General features: G+C 44.3%; 1 protein-coding gene across 10 annotated transcripts in view; it reads right to left on the reverse strand.

Annotated features, from left to right (window-relative positions):
* FBRSL1 (fibrosin like 1) overlaps positions 1–25,181 on the reverse strand; it is a 1,030,218-nt gene that overhangs the window by 78,476 nt on the left and 926,561 nt on the right. For all 10 annotated transcript variants that reach the window (XM_033954188.1, XM_033954183.1, XM_033954192.1 and 7 more), the window contains one exon: positions 21,286–21,334. In XM_033954188.1, the coding sequence (XP_033810079.1) occupies positions 21,286–21,334 (49 nt within the window). The remainder of the gene's footprint in view (positions 1–21,285; positions 21,335–25,181) is intronic.

Here is a 25,181-nt window from a genome sequence, read left to right on the forward strand (position 1 = left end):
GGGAGGCAATGCTGAGAGGCTAGATAGGCACACAGAGGAGGATAATACCAAAATGGAGGGTTGATGGGGATACAGATGGAGCAATGCTGAAAGTGGAGGGAGGAGATAGGGACACAGCAAGGGAGCAATACTGAAGGGAGGTAATATTGAAAAAGGGGAAGTGAAATAGAGACAGAGAAGCAATGCTGAAAAAATGGGGATGGGGGATAAGGATATTGACAGGGCAGATGGTGAACATGGGGGGAGGATAAGGACAGGGACACGATGACGATTCTGGAAAACAGGTGAGATGGGCACACAGAAAGGTGATGCTGGAAAAAGAGGTGGAATGGTGACTGACGGACACAAAAGGGAAATGCTGGATCAAGGAGAGATGGGGGCTCAGGCTGAATGGAATGGGGAGAAAGAAGGCCAAGACATATGGAAGGGGCAGAGCGGGCAGACATTGGAAAGAATGAGAGTGAAGAGAAGATTAGGAAAGCAGAAACCCAGACACAACCAAGGTAGATAAAAGTTGTTTGCTTGAGGATAAAGTAGTATTATAGTTGTGTTAATAAATGTTTATAATTTGAAAATGGAAATAAGGTGATCTTTTAATAGACTAATTGTAATACATTTTTGACTAGCTTTAAATGAACAAAACTCCCTTCCTCAGGTCAGGAAAGGATACCATAACAGCAATATACAGTACTGAGCTGAGGAAGGAGAATTTGGCCTCTGAAAGCTAATTTTAGAATGGATTTGCCCAATATGGTATCTTATTTTCCATTTTTGTTTTATTTCTATGTGGTGACTGGTATTTGTCGTCTTTTCAAATTTACATCTGCTGTCTTTAGATTTTGCAGAGTACTAGGGGACATCCATCACTGTTTATGTGGTGCTGCATGCTATGCAGAATCTAGCTTCTTAGAATGCAGTTTCATTGCTGTCTATATATTCAATTTTTAGTTTGCGGTTACTTAATCTATACTGGGTTAGAGTTTGTGTGTTCTGTGTGTACGAAAAAAGACATGCTTTTCTGTTGGCACTGACTGTGCAGGATCAATCTGTACTAATCTGGCTTGTTTAGTTTTACAATGGGTTTATTGATGTTCTAGTGCTCACTGCAATGGTTAAGATGCTGCTTTTTCCTACGTGTGACTCATCGATTATTACTAAAAATATTTTTATCATATACAGTAGAAGAGAGAGTGTTAAAAAATAATTGGCCCAAAGTGTCAAATATGCTAGGTACGCCACTGTTGGCTGGACTCAGAGTTCCAGATCCAATACTGCAGCAGTCAAATGCACCAGTTATCAAAGATACACAGCATGCGCCAGTTGAGGTCAGCTCAGGTCACGCCAGTCACTTGATCTTGTGGTGAATGCTAAGCGGCAAACAAAAAGTGCCTCTTTTCTCCTTCAACCTTCTGCGCTGCCTGTAGCTGGCAGCCACTGAGGCCCAAACAGAAGAGGAAAGATTCAAGAGGCTAACCGGGACCTGGCAGAGACTTACTGCACGGACAGTGCAGGTGCACCAGTGTTTTGCTGACTATGTTAGCCTAAAGTTGGGACAAAATAAAATATGCTCTCTTTCCTAAGATTAGGGGCAACCAAAAGTAGGATGTACCAGGAAGTTCCTCCCAATTGCTTTTTCCCTTGGAAAGACTAGCTGCCAGGTCCTGAATAAACTCCAATGGAATAGATGCTACCAGAGAGTGGTAGAAAACTGGAACACTCTTCCGGAGTCTGTTATAGGGGAAAACACCCTCCAGGGTTTCAAGACAAAGTTGGAAAAGTTCATGCTAAATTGGTGAGACTGGACTCATTTGGAGCACTGGTCTTGACCTTGGGGCCGCCGCATGAGCGGACTGCTGGGCAGGATGGACCATTGGTCTGACCCAGTAGTGGCAATTCTTATGTTCTTATAGATCTAAGATAAGTAGAGGCAGGTTTTTTTTTTTTAAGGGGTGGGGGGAGGGTGACAATCTGTAACTTGTGCTCTTCATGTGTTGCTGAGACCTCTGGGGCTGTTTGCTATTTGTGATCATTTGTTGAATGTTTTTAAAAGGTTGGGAAGGAGAGGTATTGAACTTGACTATGGTCAGGAAAAAAAGGTAGTTTCCCTAGCTAGGCTCTGAAATATTGTGCTATTTTGGTTTGTGTTTGCAATTGCCCCTGATGCTTTGGATCAGTTATAGCTAGAAAAATGTTTAATGTCGAATGGGGTGCAATTATTGCTTGCTATGACCCTGACTGCACACAGCAGGCAACTGCCTGAGGGGAGGGGCAAGAGGCGGGACCAAAAGTGGGGCCACGTGTCCTCATTTTTTGGCTTCACAAATATGGTAATCCTTCTGCCCCCCCCTGAAAAAAAGGCAGGAGGGATACCCACTCCCTCCTGCCACCAGAGGTCCCCTGATCCCCTCCCTTACCTTTTTACTGAAGTTGGAGTAGGAGCGAAACTCAATCCATCCCACCCATAGGCCCACCACTTCAAAATGGAGGGCCTTTCCCTCCCTGGTGCATCATGGATACATGGGGATGGGCCTGTATCCCAGGATACAGAAGGAGGAGCCTAAGGCCCTGATTGGCTCAGACGCTTAAGGCCCCTCCCTTTCCCATGCATCACATAATGCACCGAGGAGGGAAAGGCCCGTCATTTTGAAGTGGCTGGTCTATGAGCAGGACGGACTGAGCTTCCCTCCTGCTCCAACTTCTCTAAAAGGTACGGAGGGAGGGGAGGTGGAGTTTTGGTGGACCTCCGGTGGCAGGAGGGAGTGGGCAGGCATCCCTCCTGCCTTTTTTATGGGGGGAGGGAATGGAGAGAGTAGGGTATGTTTGGGAGAGCACCTGGCGCGGGGATGGGCCTTTGGTGGTAGGAGGGAGAAGGCATCCTTCCTGCCAATTTTCTTTGGTGGGAAGGGGAGGTAGGGGATGATTCTTTTTTTTTTCTAATGGGGCTAATATTGTGCATGTGCAACATGCACAGCATCTCTGCTCATTAAAAAAAAAAAAAAAAAAAGGTTAGACAGGTAAAATGACTGGTCTTGACCAGTCACTTTTTTTGGATCGCTGAAACTGATCACTTTTTTTAGTGCATCGGGAAGCCATGTTAGAGCATCAATTGCTTTACTAGTTTACTTAGCATTTTAATATTAATCAGCTTATCTGCATGGTCGGTTTGGGGAATGAGCGATCGTGCAGAAAACCAGGCGGTGAGCCGTTTTCTGCATCGGGTCGGCAAATGTGATCATCGCTAAAGCTGTTAAAGCTGGCTTTAGTGCATCTGGGCCTCAGTACACTGTTATCTATACAGGTTCCAATCTAATTATTAAGATGACATACAAACCAAGTTTTAGCTTTCCACATATTTCCCTTCTGTTTTCCCCCCAATAATGAGGAGTTCCAACAGCTGAAAGGGATCTGCACATGGTCTACCAGATACCCTCTCCCCCCCACCCCCCCCAGTTTTAAAGCTCTAATGCTAGCTTTCTAGCCCTGTTTCTATATCCTTAAAGAAAACGCTTGCTCGATCCATGCAAGGAAAACAAACTTTCCCTTCTTGTCAGGCCTTGTTTTATTTATTTTCCATTTCCCCCCATTGCACAGCTGTAGACAGAAGCAATCCTGATGTCAAGGAGCCCAGAAGCAATTTCATTAGGACCTCCCAGTGAAGGAGGGGGGGGGGGGACAATGTCACCGCTGAGTATCACACCCATTTAGCTTCTTATTTAAACAAAGTAAATAGTGCTGTCCAGAGTGAGATACCAGAGCAATAAACCCTCACTCTGGGTCAATCATCCTTACTCTGCTGTCTCACACCCTGTCCATTTGCAGAAGATTGCCACAGAGTCTTGTGCACCCTCTTTGAACCAACCATCTATTCTCCTTCATTAAGAAAGCCACTAACCATTAGTTAAGCGGCAATAAGCCTAGGTCATAAAAATAATCAAACGGAGCCCAGCTCATAAGCCCTGGGCTGTATGTGGCCAATCCATCTCCCCTCGATCCCATCTCCCCTCAGAATAAAAAAGGGAAGAAATATGTGAACAGGTTCTGATTACAAAGGTACAAAAATGAGAATGGGAAAATATATGGAAACTATATATTAACATAGAAGCAATGCTTTCTACTTGGGTCTAGGCTGCTGCCTCCTTAGGCGCGAGATCAGTAGGGGAGGAGCAGCAGGCACTTTAATAATCCTTTCTTTGGTCATTATTCAAATCATGTTGTGGTCCCAGGCTCTGGTTGTCTTCTGATAACTCGCTTGCCAGGGTCTCCATCTTTCTTCCCTTTCCTCCCCTGGAGGTCTGGCATCTTTCCTTTTGGCCCGAGATTTGGCCCTCTGTTCCTTCCTTCCCTCTATCCCGGTCTCACATTAAAGCAGCCTGCAAAGGATCACCGGTCAGCTGTAGCAATTCTAGCAGGCTGCCATCAATGTACGGGATCGCGGCATGGGAACGTGCTGCTGATGCTACGGCAGCCTGCTAGGATTGCCGACCGGCGATCCTCTGCAGGCTGCTTTAATGTGAGACCAGAAAGCCGAATGAACCTACAGCTGATGCGGCACTTGTACCTGTCTGCCAGAGGGCCAGCTTAAGTGAAATTTTGTAATTGTCTGGCGGGCCAAATTTTGGCCTGCAGACCAGAGTTTGACATGTCTGCCCTAGCTGGACTAACATAGCTTTAAAAGCACCCTTGCCCCACTAGCTGCTGTCTCCATGATAACTACTACTACCGAGGGCCTCTGTCCAAACTTCATACCCAGTTACTATGGTTGGAAAGATTGAAAAGTTGAGGTGAACATGTTGGGATGTGAAATGTGGATCCTCAGGTGTACATGGTTCTGACAGGTTTACAGAGGAAAAGATGAAGCTCCAAGCAATGAAGAGTGACCAGAGGGAAGGAAACTGCACCCTGCACATTTATTGGAATTTGTTTAGGAGGCCTGAGATGAGCGAGTGTTCGCAAGCAGTTAATTGAGCAGCGCTGATTAGAGCCTGCCCTCTGCGTTCGGTCCCCATAGCAACTGGCTCTTGGCTCCCTAAGGATGCCTTGAGAAGGAAGGTGCCAAAACACAGCCACCAACTAGCACAGCACAAGAATGGAGGCTGTACACTGCATTAAAGACCCTCACTGGGGATACATTGACATGTATCTGCAGCTCAGATACCGTAGTGCTGCGTTCAGGTGGTCTTTTGGCATGCCTCCCCTTTCTAACAGTTATTTATAATAGAGAGCATAAAGACATACCCCAGAGAGCAAAGGGGACCACCCCCCCTTTCCCAGAATGCCACAAGTCAGTATTTCCTTTAAATGGTCCCAGCCTTTGTTTCTCACTTTAAAAATTTTCACACTAGTAGTGCTTCCTACTTCCAACCTCTGATTAAAATATTCTGCAGTTCAAAAGCTACATGGAGGTCGACAAATAGTGGGTGGCTCTTGAGTCTCAGACTTCTTCCCTCCTAATTCAAAACACAAATTTGAACTCAGTGACCTCCACTTCACCTTCTCAAGTTCTATGACTTTTTTTTTCCTTTTTAGTAAAATATGCATCTCTAAACAAGTCTTACTAAACATCCCATTTTATTTATTTAATTTTTCCTACTTTCCTGGCACAGGAAAAACATCCCATGATAATTAAGTTAAGGGCTTAGTGTAATCTACTTTATCCTAATTATTGCTGGAAGGCATCTAATTGGAAACTGGCCTTGGGCTTATAGCCCTCAGGGGTTGATGCAGAAAGCTAGTGTGCAATTGGTATGATGCCTGCATTCAGTTTTTTGGGCACACCATGCAAAAAAGAGGTTTGTGCTGAAATTAACCCTGCATAAACTCCTGAGTTAGACACCAGCAAACAACCTATTTAAATGTATGGCAAGGATGCTGTTAACTATTCTGCCTCCCTCATGCAGAAAACCTTTAAGACAAGCACAATGCAGGAAAAAAACACCAGGTCAGAAGACACACTGAAGGCTCCTGAGGCAGTTATGTCAGCATGCCTAGCAGCCCCCCTCACTTGCTAAATTGGGTTGCCTATTCCCCTCTACAAATCCCCCAATCCACATGTCCCCAATTCCAGAAGGGACAAAAATCCCCCCAGTCTAGTGGACCACCTTCACTCCATAAACCCCACAAATGATTCTCCCCCCCAATACCCCAAAATATCGTTAGTAGTTTAATGCACCCCCACCACCTGACATCTAACCCCCCAAAAAAAATATATTCTAATGGACCCTAACCCTTCTAGGCAGCTTGCCACCCTCCCCCCCCTATCTTTAACCAGAAGCAAAAGTGATGCTCACTCGCTCCTGCCACTGTACTACCTTCTTGCAAAATAATGACACCTGATGCCATTTGGCACATATTGGGGCACACCACCTAGGGTCAGTCAGCTAAACAGTGGAATTTTTTTCCTTATTTGGTAGTCTCAACCTAGGCTATCAAATAATGGAAAACTTCTCTTGTCTGGCAATCATCCCAGGATGCAAGGAGAAAGGTCAGGTACTGCAACTTTGCAAAGACTCCTTCAGGCAGGAGCGAATTGGGCCTCACTCCTGCTGTTGGTTAAAGGTATGCTGGTGGAATTCAATGGGGGGACAGGGAGTCAGGGTCCACCAGTGTTTTTCAACTCAGTCCTGGAGTACCTCCTTACCAGTCAGGTATTCAGGATATCCACAATGAATATGCATAAACTTGATCTGCATACACTGTCTCCATTATATGCAAATTCTTTCATAAATATTCATTGTGGATATCCTGAAAACCTGACTGGCAAGGAGGTACTCCAGGACCGAGTTGAAAAACAATGCACTAAACTACCAGAGATATTGGGGGGGGGGGGGGAGTTGGAGAGGGAATCAGGAGTTGGAAGGACAGAGAACACCTCTTGGGAGTGGAGGATTGGAGCAAAGGCAGTTCTTTCTGGGGTGGGAAATGGGGGGGGGAGGGGCGCTGAGGTGACCTCTCTCATAGCAATGGATTTTTTTTTAAAAAGTCTTCCTTCTTGTCAGTGCATGAGCAAACCACCATATGCACAGACAGGAAGGAAGACTAATTTTTGCTGCCATGGTGTGTGTGTTGCTTATTTCTTTACAGCGCACAGTTTTCAAATGCAGCAATAATTTGTATGTCTTTAATTTATTGCAATTAGGAGCAAAAATTGAGCAACAGCAGTCATGAGCTAAGACAACAGCTCATGGCTGTAATGTAAGCTTTCTGCATTGGCCCCTCACAGAGGGAATCTCCACCACTTCATAATGGCGACATCTAATAGCTCAACGGTGCCCACACTTTTTTGGCTTATAAGCTACTTTTAAAATGACCAAGTCAAAATGATCTACCAACAATAAAATTTTACACGCAAAGAAAATGTTAATTGTCATTTATATTCGGGGAGGGGGGGTGTTCAAAGAGGTCAAGGCAGATGACTTTAAAATATGCAATGTCACCTCAGTAACAACTATACAAAAATAGACAAATATACCCCCTCCCCTTTAGTACAGGGAGCTGCGCTGAATGCCCCGCACTGCTTCCAATACTCATAGGCTCCTTGCGCTAAAAAACGCTATCACGGTTTAGTAAAAGGCAGCCATAGTGCAAAATATAAACAGCAGATATAAATTCTCAAAATGGACACATTTTGACCACTAAATTTAAAATAAAATAATTTTTCCAACCTTTGCTGTCTGGTGATTTCATGAGTCTTTGGTTGCACTTCCTTCTTCTGACTGTAAATCCAATATTTCTTTCTTTCTGCCTCCTGCATGCTTCCTCTCCTCCAGACCTCATTCCATTCCCCATCCAACATCTCTCTCTGTCCCTCCAAGTCCAACTTATTCTTCCTCTCTCCCTGCCCCCCTTTCTTTCTTTCTCTCTCCGTGCCCCTCTTTCTTTCTGTCTTTCTCTCTCCCTGCCCCCCCCCCCCCAAAGCCACCGCTGTCGATTTCTCCCTGCTTCCCTGACGCTGGGCCCACAAGCCTTTCCTCCTGAAGTCAATTCTGACATTGGAAAGGAAGTTCTCGGTCAGCCAGGCAGTGATTGGCTGGCCTGGATTGACATGGGGGGGAGAGGAAGGCTTTTGGGCCCGGAGCTTGTACACACCTGGCCTGGCGTTGGGGAAGCAGGGAGAACAGAACACAAAGGCAACGCGAGTCTATCGCGGAGCCTGGGATGGACTCCGTGATCGACTCGTGTTGCCTTTGCGATCTACTGGTTGATCGCGATCGACCTTTTGGGCACCCAGGTAATAGCTAAACTCAGGGTCATGTGATCTGTGGTCCCACACTGAGCGTGAAGTGATTGGGTTAAATGGGAAAGGGTGGAAAAAACCTGTATAGCTTTGAATGAAGGCTCAAGATGTCCCTACCTCAAGAGGCCAGCTCTGAAAACTGTCCAACTGTAAAACAAATCAACCTTGTGGTCAAGGCTACGACATGTAGGAAATACAGCACTGTATAGGGAAAGGAGTTTTTCTCCCCCCCCCTTTCATCTCTCCTGATTTCCACATTACCAGCCAGTGCTGTATGTTTGGAACCATTAAAGTACCTAAGCATTGGGACAAAGACATGATGGACGGGTCTTTACTGCTATGTAGTGTACTGTTGCACTCTAAAGGAGCTCTTGATGTCTGGGTTCAATAAGACTCCAAGGGCTAGATTCACAAAGCAAACCAATCATGTATCAATCGGTTTGCAACCCCTTTGCGACCTGATTTCCCTCCGGCCCCATTCACTTACCTCTCTGCTGACCATCCTCTGATCCATGCATGCAAATGAGGGCAATGGCATGCAAAGTAGGCAGGGATGTGATTCACTAACCAAAACCCTGCAACACCGACTGGGCTGGCCGATCACAAACAACTGAATGCTGACGACCAATCGCTCAAGCCCTTTCTGATTGCCCTGCCTTCTGCCGCCATGCACTCTGCCCTGTCAGCCCCAATCTCCTGCTGCTCCGAACCCCTCCTGTAGTCCCGACTATCCCGCTGCCCTGGATCTCCTGGCTGCCCTGATCTCCCACCCTTCCCTACAGTGCAAGCCTGCAGTTTTAACCTGCGGACTTAAGCGGGTTAAAACCACGGGCTCCCAAAAAAGTTAAAAAAAGAAAAAAAAAAATCTCTTCCGTGCCCGGAGGACCAGCACATGCACAAACCATCTATAGATGGTCTGTGCATGTGCTGGGATCGCTATAGAGCGATCCGGGCAGGCAGATGGGGGTGTTCCTCCGATCGCTCCCATCTGCATATTGTAGTTTGGAGAATCCATCGGACACGGATCGGTCCTGACCGGGCAGGTTCATGAATCTAGCCCCAAGTGCCGCCTCCTCCTCCCGGGCCAATACAGCAAGGAAGTAACACTGCCACTACTGATTACACAGGCAGGGCAATGTGCTGTATCTATGTTGTGAAAGAAGTGTGACATTAGCCCATTGACACTTCCATCTTAATGGCTCTTAAATTTAGTTTTATGGTGTTAATTTTCCCTCGCCTCTGACAAGCACAGTGGTCATAAAAAGCAAGAGATTACATTTTGTAAGGTCACATTGTCCCAGCAATAGAGACCTGTCATAGAGCTTTCAGCTTTTGCTAGAAAGCAAGACAAATCAGCCACAGGTGAGCAGAGGAGCCTGGAGTCTGAGCCTCGAGCGCAGAAGAACATTTTAAATTAATTCTGTAAAACTGAAGAGGACTGTTTGCTTTCACGTCTCTTCTTTTCAAAGCCTCCATTGAAATTTCCTTGGGAGTGTATATTTTTACTAGGCCACTGGGGCCCTAGTGGTGCAGCTGAGCCTTTTGGTGAGGTCAGGGGAAGTGCAGCTGCTCTCTCCATGGAGTACAATGGGCTCCTTTAGTATACTCCATCCCCTCCCTCTCTGAGCAAGGTCTGGTGTCCATCCAGAGAAAACAAACAGCAGGACGGCAACAGGCAGCTCCTTTTCCCCCGTTAACTTGTCTGGAATAACGGTCATCAGAATTGGGCTGGAAATGCCACTAGTGAATCCCATGGGCAGGTAAAAACAACAAGGGAGCCAGGGAGCTAGCCAAGCCACTGCTCCTGCCAGAGAAAACTCTGCAATTCTCCAGCTTCTGATTCTCTCACTTCCACAGGCTGCAGTAATTATTTCACAAAGAAGAGGGTACATTTCTGTCCTCTCCCCTGAGAGGGGCCAGGAGAAGCCTACAGTGCAAGTTGTGGCATCCTGGTTTTGATGGGGCTTCTGTACCTCATGACCATGGCACACGTGTCTGTTGTGCAGCCTACCGCAATTTCTGGCCTGCCCCAAGAAGATGATGTCAGGGCAAGATTTCTGTGGTACAATGGGGCTCCCTCTGAAGCACCAAGCCTGGGGTAGTTACCCCAATCTCTCTTTCACCAAAGATAACCCTAAGGTACAGACACAGTAGCTGGTTTATACCTGGAGCTTTCTTACACTAGACACCCAGAGCAGAGGAATTCTGCCTACACCTTGTGTGACACCTGCAAGACACACAGGGCTGTAAAATTTTCAGACTCCTGAGGCAGGCCTAGTTGGGGCTGAAACATGATCGTGTCGAGTCTTGTGATACAATAAAGGTGATTGGATGCCAGTCTCCCCTTTGCTGTTTATTCTTTCTTTCCATTCTTTGTGAAGTTGTCGTCTCCTGTTTCTCTAAGATAATAATTTCTTCCTATCTTTCCCATCAAATCTTTAGCATATACTGTGGTGGATTCTCCTGCACTGCCATCCTACTGTCGGTTGATGTACCTCAGGGCTCTGTCCTGGGACCACTTCTTTATTCTATCTACCCTTTTTTCCTTGGTGCTCTAATTTCCTCCCATGGCTTTCAGTATCACCTCTATGCCAACCACTCACAGATCCATCTCTCTTGACAGACATTCATTACCGGGTTTCAACCTCCTTGTCCAACATTGCTACCTGGATGTCTTGCCATCGTCTAAAATTAAACATGGCCAAGACTGAGCTCTTTATCTTTTCTCCTAAACTTATCTCTCCTCTTCCACCGTTCTCTATTTCTGTGAACAATACCCTCATCCTCCCTCTCATCGGCTCACAAACTTGGGGTAATCTTTCACTCATCTCTCTCCTTCTCTTCACATATTCAATAGACTGTCAAAACCTGTCGTTTCTTTCTCTACAACATTGCTACAATCTGACCCTTTCTTTCTGAGCGCACTACTAAGAACCTCATCACCTCTCACCTAGACTGTTCAACCTGCTTCTTACTGGCCTTCTTCTAAACCAGGGGTGCCCAAAAGGTAAATCACGATCGACCAGTAGATCGCAAAGGCAACATGAGTCGATCGCGTTGCCTTTGCGATCTTTTTCGCCCTGCTGCTTTCCCAAGCCAGGCCTGGCGCGTTCAAGCGCCGGACTTACAAAACTTCACCTCCGACGTCAATTCTGGCGTCGGAGAGGAAGTTCTGGGCCAGCCAATCGATGCCTGGCTGGCCTGGAACTTTCTCCCCGACATTAGAATTGACGTCGAAAGAGAAGTCTTGTGGGCCCAGCACTTGTATGCGCCAGGCCTGGCTCGGGGAAGCAGCAGGGAGAAATTGCGTTGGTGGCTTGGGGTGGGAGTAGGGAAAGAATCGTGGAAGTGGAGAAATTGGCACGATGGCTTGGGGGGGGGCAGGGGGAGAAAGAAAGAAAGGCAGAAAGAAAGAGGGGGAGCCAGGGGGAGAGAGAAAGGCAGAAAGAAAGAAGGGGGAGGGAGAGAGAAAGAAAGGCAGAAAGAAAGAAGGGGGAGGGAGAGAGAAAGAAAGGCAGAAAGAAAGAAATATTGGCTTTACAGAAGAAGGAAATGCAATCAGAGACTCATGAAATCACCAGACAAAAAGGTAGGAAAAATGATTTTTTTCAATTTAGTGATCAAAATGGTGAGAATTTATATCTGCTGTCTATATTTTGCACTATGGCCCCCTTTTACTAAATCGCAATAGTGGTTTTTAGCACAGGGAGCCTATGAACATCGAGAGCAGTGCAGGGCATTCAGCGCAGCTTCCTGCACTAAAAAACGCTATCGCGGTTTAGTAAAAGGGGAGGGGGTATATATGTCTATTTTTGTATGGTGTTACTGAGGTGACATTGCCTTGACCTCTTTAAAAAAAACGGAATATGAATGATAATGAACATTTTCTCTGCCTTTCAGTGTGCTTTGCGTTTTTTTGTTTTTTTTAATTTTATTTTGGTAGATCATTTTGACTTCGTCATTTTAAAAGTAGCTCGCAAGCCCAAAAAGTGTGGGCACCCCTGCTCTAAACCATCTCTCTCCCCTTCAATCTGTTCAGAACTCTGCTGCATGCCTCATATTCTTCCAACATTGCTATGCCCACATTAATCCTCTCAGGTCACTTCACTGACTCCCTATCCATTTCCACATACAATTCAAATTCCTTTTAATGACATACAAGTATATTGGTGACAGGTCAATTGCGCGCAAGACAATCGCGCGCGGACAAAAACGCGAAGACAACTCAGCGCAAAGACAATAGCGCGTGAGACAATTGAGCGTAAGGATAACTCAGCGCAAGACAATTGAACGCAACGATAACTGAGGGCGAGACAATTGAGCTCAACGCAGCTCCTCGATATTTCTCCTCTCACCCTACACTCCCCCCCCAAAGGAACTCTGCTCATCAGAAAAATCTCTCTTATCTGTACCCTTCTCCACTATGGCCAACTCCAGACTCCATCTCTTCTACATATGCCTGGAACAAACTGTTTGACTTGATACGTCAAGCTCGGTCTCTGGCAGTATTCAAATCCACACTCAAAGTCCACTTCTTTGAAGCTGCTTTCAATTCCAAACTCAACCCACCTGCTAAACACCAATATCTGTCTTCTCATTCCCTTTGTAATTCCCCACCTGAGCACTGTGTATAGATACACCTTCTTGTACAGTTTTTCTATCAGGGACTGTCCGTTCTATGTTTTGATATACAGCGCTGCGTACGTTTACTAGCACTATAGAAATGAGTAGTAGTAGTTTAACTTTAGTCTACCATCAGCTCAGCAAGAACCTGAAGTGTATTGTCAAACATTTTTAGTTCTCAGACCAAGAAAGTATCTTTCATAGAACTAAAAAAAAATCCCAAACCCTCAGAAGTAGTCACCAAGAACAAGATCCGCATCTCTTCTCCTTGTAAAACTGGGCCCTGCTCCCTGCCTGCACTCAATGATGCTAAAATCTGGCCATCACAACAAGGCACTTTCTATACAAAAGGCCCCATCTATGCCTGGCAATCCTACAATAATAGTCCACAGCCATTGCAGCCTATTTCTGTCTTTTTCTCCGTAGCCCTGGGTTCTTTCAGTTTGGTAAAGTTGCCTGTTAAATGCTTTTGGATTAATGTAAACATATTTATACTGCAACTGCCTGGGCTTAGAAATGAACCCAAGATGGGGTGGAAGAAGACGTATACAGATGGATCAGGAATTGGTTGGCAGGCAGAAAGCAGAGGGTAGGAGTGAAGGGCCACTACTCGGACTTGAGGAAGGTCACGAGTGGTGTTCCGCAGGGGTCGGTGCTTGGACCACTGCTATTCAATGTATTTATAAATGATCTAGAAACGGGGACGAAGAGCGAAGTAATAAAATTTTCAGATGACACCAAGCTATTCAATGGGGCTAGGACTAAAGAGGACTGCAAAGATTTACAAAGGAACCTAAAAAACTAGGGGAGTGGACGACGAGATGGCAAATGAACTTCAATATAGAGAAATGCAAAGTCTTACACGTAGGAAACAGAAACCCAAGGTACAGCTACACAATGGGAGGGCTGTTACTGAGTGAGAGTTCCCAAGAAAGGGACTTGGGGGTAATAGTGGACATGACAATGAAGCCTTCGGCACAATGCGCAGCGGCTGCTAAGAAAGAAAATAGAATGCTAGGAATAATCAAGAAGGGTATTACAAGCAGAACGAAAGAAGTTATCCTGCCGTAGTATCGGGCGATGGTGCGCCCCCGTCTGGAGTACTGCGTCCAATATTGGTCACCGTACCTAAAGAAGGATATGGCGATACTCGAGAGGGTTCAGAAGAGAGCGACGTGTTTGATAAAAGGTATGGAAAACCTTTCATACGCTAAAAGATTAGAGAGACTGGGGCTTTTTTCGATGGAGAAGTGGAGGCTTAGAGGGGATATGATAGAGACTTATAAGATCACGAAGGGCATAGCGAAAGTGGAGAGGGACAGAGTCTTCAAACTTTCGACAACTACAAGAACGAGATGGCATTCCGAAAAATTAAAAGGGGACAGATTCAGAACCAATGCTAGGAAGTTCTTCTTCACCCAACGGGTGGTGGACACCTGGAATGCGCTTCCAGAGGGAGTGATAGGAAGTTCAAGAGTATTGGAGTTCAAGAAGGGATTGGACAATTTTCTGAAGGAAAAGGGCATAGAAGGGTATAGAAAGAGAGCTAGTATACAGGTCCTGGACCTGATGGGCCGCCGCGTGAGCGGACTGCTGGGCATGATGGACCTCAGGTCTGACCCAGCAGAGGCACGGCTTATGTTCTTATGCTTAAGGTGTTAGACAATGAGTGATATGCTCTTTTACAGCAAAGGTATGCATGTGTATGTGGGTGGGTGGGAGGGCAGGGGCTCCATCATGGTGACACAGTCTCAAGCAAAAGTCTTTCAATAATGGAATTCAGTTAAATAAAAAAGCAGACCCTGAATGATTTCCATTTTTCTTTTTTTAATGTTTTTCCTCAGCAGAAACTAGGTTTCTGAAGTTTTCAAGAGACCAGTCCTCACCTTTATAGATGAACTTCAGGTGCTGCTGTTCTGATCATCATCAGACAGCTGTGTTAGCAACTGCCTAAATGCCTGGTATATAGCTAACATAACAAATGTATTTCCTGTTCAGGAGAGCTTTGCAGCAGACGTCTGGCAGTCACAGCTGGATGCAGCAGGGTAAAATATACAGAACTAAATTTTTATTCTCCTTCAAATCATGCTGAGTTTCTTGCTGTAAAACCAATCCCAGTGCTGTTGTTGCTGCTGCTATTCACCTAGAGGTTCTGGAAGAGCTGCAGACATTTACACTGTTCAATGTGCAACTAATACAAAAATCAATTATTGACCTGTGGCGCCTATCAGTGCTTTGATTACAGCAGGGAAGAAGCTATTACTGTCCATCACTGCTTTCTGACTTGGAAGGATATGGCTGTGAGCAAACATATGCTCCCTACTTCTCCCTGTGCACTCAAGGGAACACCCTCCCAACAGTGAGATGCATGAAGCCCTGTTCATAACTTCAAAGGACTGGACAAAGAGCAGTGGGAGACCTCTCTGATCAAAGAGATACTGCAACCTTAGGATGGTTTGCATGGTGTGGTTGCCATGTTAGTCCACTTTAATAGTTAATAAATAGAAATAAAACAAAAGAAAAAGAAACTAAGAAAAATAAGGTGATATCTTTTTTTTAACTAGTTTCTGAAGGCCAGAAATCTTTCCTCTGACCATGACAGATAAGGCTTGCAAGAAAACACAATGTTGACCTCAGGATCACTTCCTCCTGACCTGCCAAATTGTTTGCCAATTATAGGCCTGCCTGTCTGCCTGCTGAGGGCTGGAGACTGGTAAGGGAAAGATGCTACTGATTCCGTCTCCAGGAACCCCTCAGAATGCTGTATGGTCATGGATGGATGGATGGCTGTATGGATGGACACAAAACACAAATGATGGCAAAAAAGGAAGAAAGAGCACAAGTTCTTGTGAACCTGAAGGCAGCAGAACAACTCAAAAACAAATTCCCTTTGCTACTGGCATTCAGGATGCATCCGGGACTCTCCTAATGGCTGTTTCATGGTTGTGGCAAGTTTCTGTACCAGCTGGTGATAGGCTTTAGGCAAGCAGGAGGTCAGGCCCTCAAGAGCTGTGTCTCGCCTTCTGTCACTGGCTCCTGTGCTGAATGTGGGACAAGTTTGCAAAGTCTACATAACGAAAACCCTGATGCTTTTTAATTGAAAAGCCACAAATTCTGGAGCAGAAAATCAACATATTCACACATCGTGCTATGTTGTGACAGACTAAAAACGAGATACTGGGCCAGCCCCCTCCCCCCCCCCCACCAGTGAGCCTGTCCTGAGCTAAGCAACCTCTTATTCTAGAGATTCATGTCTTGTCCAAAAAGGTCCTTCTCTTCACTGAATGGCCTATACACTAGAATGTAATGGAAAGTGGATGTTATCAGCACAGGAGGGTCTAACACACCCAGGGTGTCATTAGCTTAATAATAAATGAGCCTGACTTATAAACTATTAATGCCATTCCTTCACTGACATTCCCCTGACGACCATTTCTCTTTGACATGCTGTACACAATTCACGTGCTGAACCACTACAGTCATCCTGAGATCTTCCATGGCAAGAGAGATACTTGCCATTTAAGATGAAAAACGGTTTTTAGTACTGGGGTTAAGAAAGGGTTTTTCAGCTAGACATGAATTCTGTGGGTCTCTGTCTTTTCCTCTGCTTCCATTCTCTCTACATATCAGTGCCATAGGTTTTGATAGCTTAAATCAAAAGGCAATTTCAGTCTGTAATAGCCAAATAAATAATTAAACAGCTTTTATCTCAGGCAGAGTTGCATCAATTCATTTAATCCCATTGGCAGATGAAAACACACACACACACAAAATAAGTACTTCACAAAAACAAAAGGAGCAGACCTCCCTGCTACTGTAACTGTTCTCAGTTAAAAAAAAAAGGTTTTGCCATGAACAATAATTTTTAACCTGGTACTGGTCAAATGGGATTTGGGGGTAGTTGCTTTTCAAAATACAGTAAATATTAAACTGTCCTCCCCCACAACCATTGACATTTGATGCGTGCCATTAACCCGAGAGGAAAATAATTCTAGAAAAACTGTGTGGTGAAAATATTGGAGTACTGGGTTGCCTAGTGGTTAGAGAACTGGGTTAACAACCAGAGAAGCTTGATCAAATCCCAATGCAGCTCTTTGTGATCCTGGGAAAGTCACTTAACTCTTCATTGTCTCAAGTACAAAATTAGACTGTGAGCCCTCAGGGGAAAGGGAAATACCCTAGTGTACCTGAACACATCTCGCCTTGAGTTACCACTGAAAAACGTGTGAGCTAAATCCAAATAAACAAATAAAATCTATGAGGTCTGACATGCATCTTGCTTTTATATCATTATGAATTCTGCATATACACCCTGGTAATGAATGGCCAATGTGCCAGATTCTAGCAAAATTTCTGCTCCCATTTGCTTAAATGCTTCGGAAAGCACCCAAGTCTCCCAGGCTTACACACGGTTAGTGCCCGTTCAGTCTTTATGCCTGCACTTAGTGAACATATTAGGCCTAGACAATTTAGCTCATGGTGGGACCTGTTTTGTTCAGGTACAGTAGGAAGAATATTCCTTGTCCTCAGATGGTTTAAAAACAAAGTTAATACCCGAGGCAATAGGGCAGGGGTAGGGAACTCCGGTCCTCGAGAGCCGTATTCCAGTCGGGTTTTCAGGATTTCCCCAATGAATTTGCATTGAAAGCAGTGCATGCAAATAGATCTCTTGCATATTTATTGGGGAAATCCTGAAAACCCGACTGGAATACAGCTTTCGAGGACCAGAGTTCCCTACCCCTGCAATAGGGGATGAAGTGACATATGTTCCCTATGTCTCCCTGTGCACTCAAGAGAACACCCTCCCAACAGTGATACGGATACATTCCACGATCCGTGGTCACATTCCACATTCACAAGCAGTGTAGTGGGATCTGAAGCTGGCTTCCATGGTTCTCAGCCTGCTGTTTTATTTATTTTAAATCTTTATATTCCAAACTGTGCTATCACTGACTTTAGGCAGCTTAACCACTAGGCTACTCCTCCACAATTAACACAATTTGGCTACATGGATGTATTAAGGGCTAGAGTCAATAAGCTCACCGATCATGTCCCGACCAGTTTGCGACCCCGGCCCAATTCACTAACCTTCTGCCCGATCCAATCCACACATGCAAATGAGGAGAAATGGCATGCAAAGTAGGAAGGCAGCAATTCACTAAGCCAACGAAGGAACATCAATTGGGCTGGCCAATCCAAAAAGAAGCAACTGCCGAGGACCAGTCACTCACGTCCTTGCCGACTGTCCCACTCTCTGCCGCCCTTAAATCCCAGCCCTGCAGCCCTGAAATAAAACATTTTAAACACATCTCCCTTGTGCAAAAAGCACAAGAAGGCAAGCTCTGCCGACTCTCCTGTTCTCTGCTGCCCTTCTCTGCAGTGCGAATCCGTGGTTTTAACCCGAGGGTTAAAAGCGTGTTCTGTTCCTGGCTGCAATGGTTTCTGTTCAAGCGTACTCTGTTCCAGTAAAGCCCCCCCCCATCCTGTTTTGACCTCGTTTGTGTGGAGACCCAGTGCATGCGCAAACCGCAAAGAAGATGGTCTGCGCATGCGTCTGGATCGCTCTGCAGCGATCCGTTGGGTCACTGTGGGACATGCCTCCGATCGCATTAATTTGCATGAGGAGGCGCAGTGAATCAGTCGCCCAGGAAGACTCAGCCACAATCGTCCAACAAAGGTAAGCTTAGTGAATCTAGGCCTATGTCTCTCCTGAACCCACACACACAAAGTTATCATAAAGCGCACCTCTGATACGGTGGCACTGACCAGTAACAAAATGTTTATTTACCATTAGTGTTAAAAATGATCACTGCACATAGTGTATGCTCCTAGCCCGGGGATGGGGAACGAAGATCAGAATCCAGTCAGGTTTTCCCCAATGAATATGCATGAGACCTATTTGCATACAATGGAGGCAACACATGCAAATAGATCTCAAGCAATTCGTTGGGGAAATCCTGAAAACCCGACTGGTTTGCGGCCTTTGTTACCCATCCTAGCCAGTGTCCATTCATAAACTTTTTCAGGAAATCATTACCAAGATTGTAAAGTTTTAATCACAGGTTTTTATCTGCTTATGTCCCCTGCCTTCTGCCCCTCCTACCATTCATGTGCAGGGCTGTAGAGTTGCAGACAGAAGCAATTTTGGGTAGAGTCAAAAGTCAGTAAAAATGTATCGACTCGGACTCCAACTTCCAAATAAAAACCTACAACATAAGAGTTGCCCTACTGGGAAAGACCGAAGGTCCAGCAAGCCTGTTTCCAAAAGTTGCCAACCCAGGCCACAAGTATCTGACAAGATCCCAAGGAGAAAAACAGATTTTATGTTGCTTCTCCTAGGAATAAGCAGTGGATTTCCTCAAGTACATCTTAATAATGGCTTATGGACTTTTGCTTTAGGAAATATTATATACACATACACATACATACATACATACATATATATATATATATATGCTATCTATCTATATATATATGTTATGATAAAGGTCTATAAAATATGGAGCAGAGTGGAAAGGGTAGATGTGAGTTGCTCATTTACTCTTTTCAAAAATATCAGGACTAGGGGACATGCGACAAAGCTGCTAAGTAGTAGATTTAAAACAAACAGGAGAAAATATTTCTTCACTCAATGTGTAATTAAACTCAGGAATTCATTGCTGGAGAAAGTTAAAATGATAAATTTACCATATATCTATATATCTTGTCCTGGATCTAAATATAAATTATATTTACTAGATCTAGATATAAATTATATTTAGATCTAGAATGAAAAAAAATATAAAGTCTAATATCAGGGGTTGGGGTTAAAAGTGAAAGTTTGGTGTACTGACTCCATAGCCCTGTCCATGTATACCAGTGTCTCTCAAACTGTATGCCATGGCACAGTAGTGTGCCCCGAAGAGATTCCAGGTGTACCATGAGAGATTCCAGAATTTTACTTTATTTCTAAACATTCCCTTCATAAGTATTGCACACTAGAATAGAAGGCATGTACGTCATGTATGCGATTCTGTCAATGTTATTGAGTATCTGTGTGCGTAAGGATACAACTGCCCAGACAAGCATCATTCTTTGACACGACTGATCCCTGAAAACTAACGGCAAGTATTTTTAGTTTTATTTTTTATGCCGTAGTTATCCTAACTTGAGCAACAAAGCAATCAAGGCTTTGTTACCGTTTGGATCTTTGCGAACTTGGATTTTTCAGCTCCGACAGAAATTAAATCGAAAAAAGAGAATGACTGCAGATGGTGGATGATGAAACGTGTGTTTGTCGACTATCGAGCCATGTTTTGAGTTAACTTGCACTCAAAAACAAGCACATCCATCGTATTGATTAGTGGTTTTATTAATCTACTTTAGTTTTACTGTTGTTCCAATTACCAAATGTAGGTTAAAAAGCTTTAAATAAATAACTCTCAAATTCAATTTTTTGTTGGTTTTGCAATTTTATAATTTCAGTTATAATGTGCCACGAAAATCATTTGCTCCCTTTAGTGTGCCAGAGCTAAAAAAGTTTGAGAGACACTGATGTATATGCAACACAAACATTTGCATTTTAACTTGCTCTTTAAAAAGGATTGCATGAGAATCATATTAGATAACAGCAGAGTCAGTGTAAGGGCACACACTCGTTTAGGAAGCCAATGCAACAAACAGATCTCCACAATAGAGACAGACCTACCTGGTTGCCTGTTTTATAATTATTGTGTCTACTATCTCTAGAGCATTTCAATGGCTAGCAAGTTGCCCAACCCCCTTCACAGCTGTGAGCCGAGAGGTCACCCTGGGTCACGCTACATACCACCCCTAGTCCCATGGCACAAGATCTACAGTGCCCTCCATCTGTTACTGTCCATCACACAGAAACAGAAGGAGGGCTGAGGGAAAGCAGCAGCATTGCTTATTAAAACTAGCAAATGGTATCTGTTAAGAATGAATCCCACTAGTTGAGGGGAAAAAAGTGCCCATTTGGTATTCAATTCACAGGTCAAGTTCCAACAATATACTTGCAATGTAACATCCTCCAGTTTCACCTCAGTCCTTTTCTCATCCTGTGACATGTGGTGGGAGCTGGTGCTTATATCTTACCCAGAAGCTTGAGCTAAACACACATGTTGGCAAGTTTAGCTTTGTGTATAGAAAAGTAACCTGCACACAGTGCCATATGTTTCTATTGTACCCCACCCTGGTGTGTTCAGCAAATCAGCAGCTAATCAAGTTTTAATACACAGATCACTCTTTCTATTCATAGCTGGTGTCAGGGGAAGCCTACAATCCTCCCCCAATATACATGCACATCTCTTTTTGGCAATCAGACAGTGCATTGGAAGCAAAGCCCTAAAGCTCCATCCCAGTCATATGTTTAATCAGCATTCTGCAGACTGCCTGTCCAGGAGTAGTTTAACAAGACACATGGTGCTTACCTTTCGTTGCTGGTAAGGAGAACAACTTTTCAGAACCCACGTCGGAACCCTAAAAGATAAAAGTAAAGGATTACGAAGGGGAACACAGGCACTAGAGCTGTCCTCTATTAAGTGCATTATTTGAGCAGGGGAAGCATGAGAAAATCATTTGCAGTCACCTGGAGGATCTGAAGGGGGCAGTCTTGAACTGCGTGTGAGAGCGGAGAGATGCAAAGCAAGAGGTTCATGCATGCATTCTCAGTACTCGCTCATTTCCCACAGCTGTGGGCAAATATTTCATTTATGACACTCATGTCTATTTATATATGGTGTGTGAACACACACTTACACACATGCATGTCTAGTTACATGCATGTAATTTACAATCAAATTCTAAGTCAGTGTATAGGCAATTTGCACATTAATCAGGAGAGCCACATTAACAGAGAAAGGCATCTTAACATTAAAGATTTTAACATTTTGGGAGTAGGTAAGCTCCAACATTTGAAAAAAACAAACAAACAACCCTATCATTTGCTTTTGAGCTGTACAAAATTGTGTCTTGGAGGGATGGGGGGCATTCAGAATCTCAAATTAGATGTTAATTGTTCTCACAAAATGAGAATCAACATGCACTTCATTTCTTAAACTATTCATCCTGCTAGGTGTAGCTTATTGATTTGTCCTGACCTTCTCCCACCTTCAATTACTCTTATATGAGAAAATTAGTTGCAAGAATTGAAAACAAGATAATACAACAGACAATATGTTATGCAAATTCATTTCTAATGTTAATTTGTTAATGTGAAAACTAATTTCAATATTCCCTTCAGCACAGAAAATCATTTGGAATTTCAACCCGAGTTATATATACACACATACACATATACAGTGGTACTTCAGAATCCGAACGCCCCAGAACTTGAACAACTTGGAATCCAAACTTTTTTTGTAGTAAATTTTGTCTTGGAATCCGAACTCTGATTTGGAATCCAAACGCCCTGCACATTGTATGTGTGTGTTTGTACCCCAGAATCTGAATCCTGCTTTGGAATATTTATTAATATTTTACCTTAAAATCCAGTGTATTTCTTGTTAAAATTTGAGTTTGTGGGACCCAGAAACGGATTAATCCAGTTTCTATTATTTTCAATTGGAAAAATTGTCTTGGAACTTGAACGAGGTTCTGGAACGGATTAAGCTCGGATTCCAAGGTATCACTATATATATATATATATATATAGGCACCCCCTCCATATATTTATATTTCAAATTATAGGTGGAACACAAATCAAGAGAAATTCAAGATACAAGGAGAATGATGTAAGATGGCAAAATACAGAAAGATGTGATTCCCAGACTCCCTGTGAAAATGTCTGAAAACTTTGGATTGATAGCAGCTCTGTGGAACTTTTCACAAATTACCACGAGCTCTTTATTGTTTTTCCATCGTATCACTTCTGGGGTTACATGCAGAGCTGGCCATTGAAGAGATTCAGTTGTATTGGGGGCCCACTCACTTTGGGTTCAGCAGTTGCAAAAGACAACACAAAACAGAGGCAAAGATCTGTCACAGAATGCTCACTAAACAAAAAGCTGAAGAAGTCTGATTTATTAGCAATCACCAAGTTTAGCCCACAGGCTGCATTAGGGGCGATAACTGCAGAGGAAATACAAACACAACCTCTGCCAGTCAGCAATTCCAAACCACAAAGCAAATTGGGATATCTTCCTTCAAACTGGCAGCATTTCTGGCTTGTTATTAATAAATCGGATTTCTTCAGTTTCAGGCTGAACCGCACGGCAGTGGTGCTGGTACAGCACCAGCTAAAGACATCATGTGCCAGGAGCCCTGGGCTATCTGAACATGGGTAAAGTTGATGGTGTACTCCCAGCTGCCGATGCTGGCACCCTCTATTCATGCTCAGTTCATGGGTAAAGACTGAGCATGCAAGAGTGTGTGTGCTGGTGGCTAAAATCCTACTGCCAACTTTACCAGCGTTCAGACAGCTGAAGGTAGGGGAAGGGGGGATTCAGTGGAGGTCTTCAGCTAATGTGGCTTAGGGATCCCTGCCAGCCAAGTTATTCATTTTTAACATGGAGGGGAAGGGAGTCCAGAGAGGAAATTGGTGGGCCCACCCAAAATTAACTTCTAGCTACACTACTGAGCTGTACCCTCTTGAAGAGGATGGGTGGGCAAAGAACCCCTCACTTGTGTAGGGCAGACATCCTATGGTGCATGCATAACAGCAGGTATTTAATAAGATTCAGAAAGTATGTGAAGAAAGGATCAGGTATATCTCGAACAATCCCAATATAGGATTTTGTTTGTGTTCCTTACTGCTATAAGGATGGCTGAGGTGCACCTACGAGAGTCAGTTCTGTTTCCTCCATGTGCCCTTTGCTATGGAAATTATTTCTGGTTTATGAGCACTGAAACTTATTAAAACATTCTTCTAAAAGCCCTGATATGTTTCCTCTGTTGGCAGCAAGTCCTGTTCCAAGAGCAAGCCGCTGTGTATTTATTCTATAGATTATTATGGGCATGCCCTGGCAACTACCAGCAGCATTTCGTCTGGCTGTTTTTAAATACATCTTGTCACAGTGACAAGTCTTTCATGGCTAGGACCTCAAAGCAGTAGACTATGCGCTGACAGACTTTTTTTTTTTTAAAGAGAGTTTTAGCTTTCACACAGGACATTGGAGCTTTTCCATTCGCTCTGGTCTCCTCTTGCCTGGGTCCATGCCATAAGCTGTTGCAGCTTGCTGGGATGTATTTAACAAATCCAATAAAGATAAACCATCTAACCATTTCAATGACAATTAGCGTCGCCTTGTCTCATTCCTAGTGCTAAAGACAGACCTGGAAAATGGGCAACAAGTTACCAAGGTAATTCCTTTTTTCCCCCTAAATGTATTTTTTGGGTGCAACAATTTCCTATTGCTTCTTTGGGACTAAAGCATCATAAGCCACTGTGAGGTCCACCCAAAAAAGACCCCCCCCCCAAAAAAAAAAAAATAAATAATAAAGTTACCAGAACCATAAAAAGGTGACGGAGAAAAATGATGAACGAGAAAGGATGCATTAAAGTTATTTTCATAATTCTTATATGCTACTATTGTATTACAAAGGGATAATAAACCTATATATAGTACATGGGAAATCCAAGTCTATCATACAGCAACAACTAAAAAGCTTACACATCCACTGCAAAATGATCCTGATGCACATAAGACTGGGAACCCTTGTGGCGTTTATGGTATCAGGTTGCCCAATAATTCTGCTCAACAGCGATAGTTGTAACTCGTTGCATGTGGGGATGTCTCACGTACATTTGAAGGAGTTGCAAGTTATTTCTTGTATTTTATAAAAGTGTATGCATGGTAGGTGCACTCCTTTGAGATTTCTAGAACTGAATGGACTACAGAACCTGAAACAGCATGGTTTTAGGAGAGGCGGGTCGTGTCAGAAGAATCTGGGTGACCAAACAGTTGGCTATGGGAGGAGCACTTGACAGTGGCATAGTGAGGGTAGAAGCTGCCCAGGGTGGGGGCGCCCTCCTCTCTGCCCCCCCGTGCCACACTCACACCCTTCCTTCCCAACCCTTGAACCTCTAAATCTTCACCAGTGCGAGCAGCTTCTCTGGCCTGCTGCTCGCCCTGGTGTTGGCTCTCTCTCTCTCTCTGGTGCTACTTCCTGGTCCTGTGAGCTGGAGTTATTTCAGAGGGAGCCAGGCCTGCGCCAAGCAGCAAGAGTAGTTGATTGAAGATTTTAAAAAGGTATGGGGTGGGGAAGGGAGGGCACAAGTGTGGCGTGGAGGTGCTGGCGCCTGCGGCAGTCCATACCCCTGACTATGCCACTGGCACTTGATGTAGTGTACTTGGATTTTAGCAAAGCTTTTGGCACGGTGCCACAT

The sequence above is a fragment of the Geotrypetes seraphini genome, chromosome 8 (genome assembly GCF_902459505.1).
Source record: "Geotrypetes seraphini chromosome 8, aGeoSer1.1, whole genome shotgun sequence".
Lineage (NCBI taxonomy): Eukaryota > Metazoa > Chordata > Amphibia > Gymnophiona > Dermophiidae > Geotrypetes > Geotrypetes seraphini.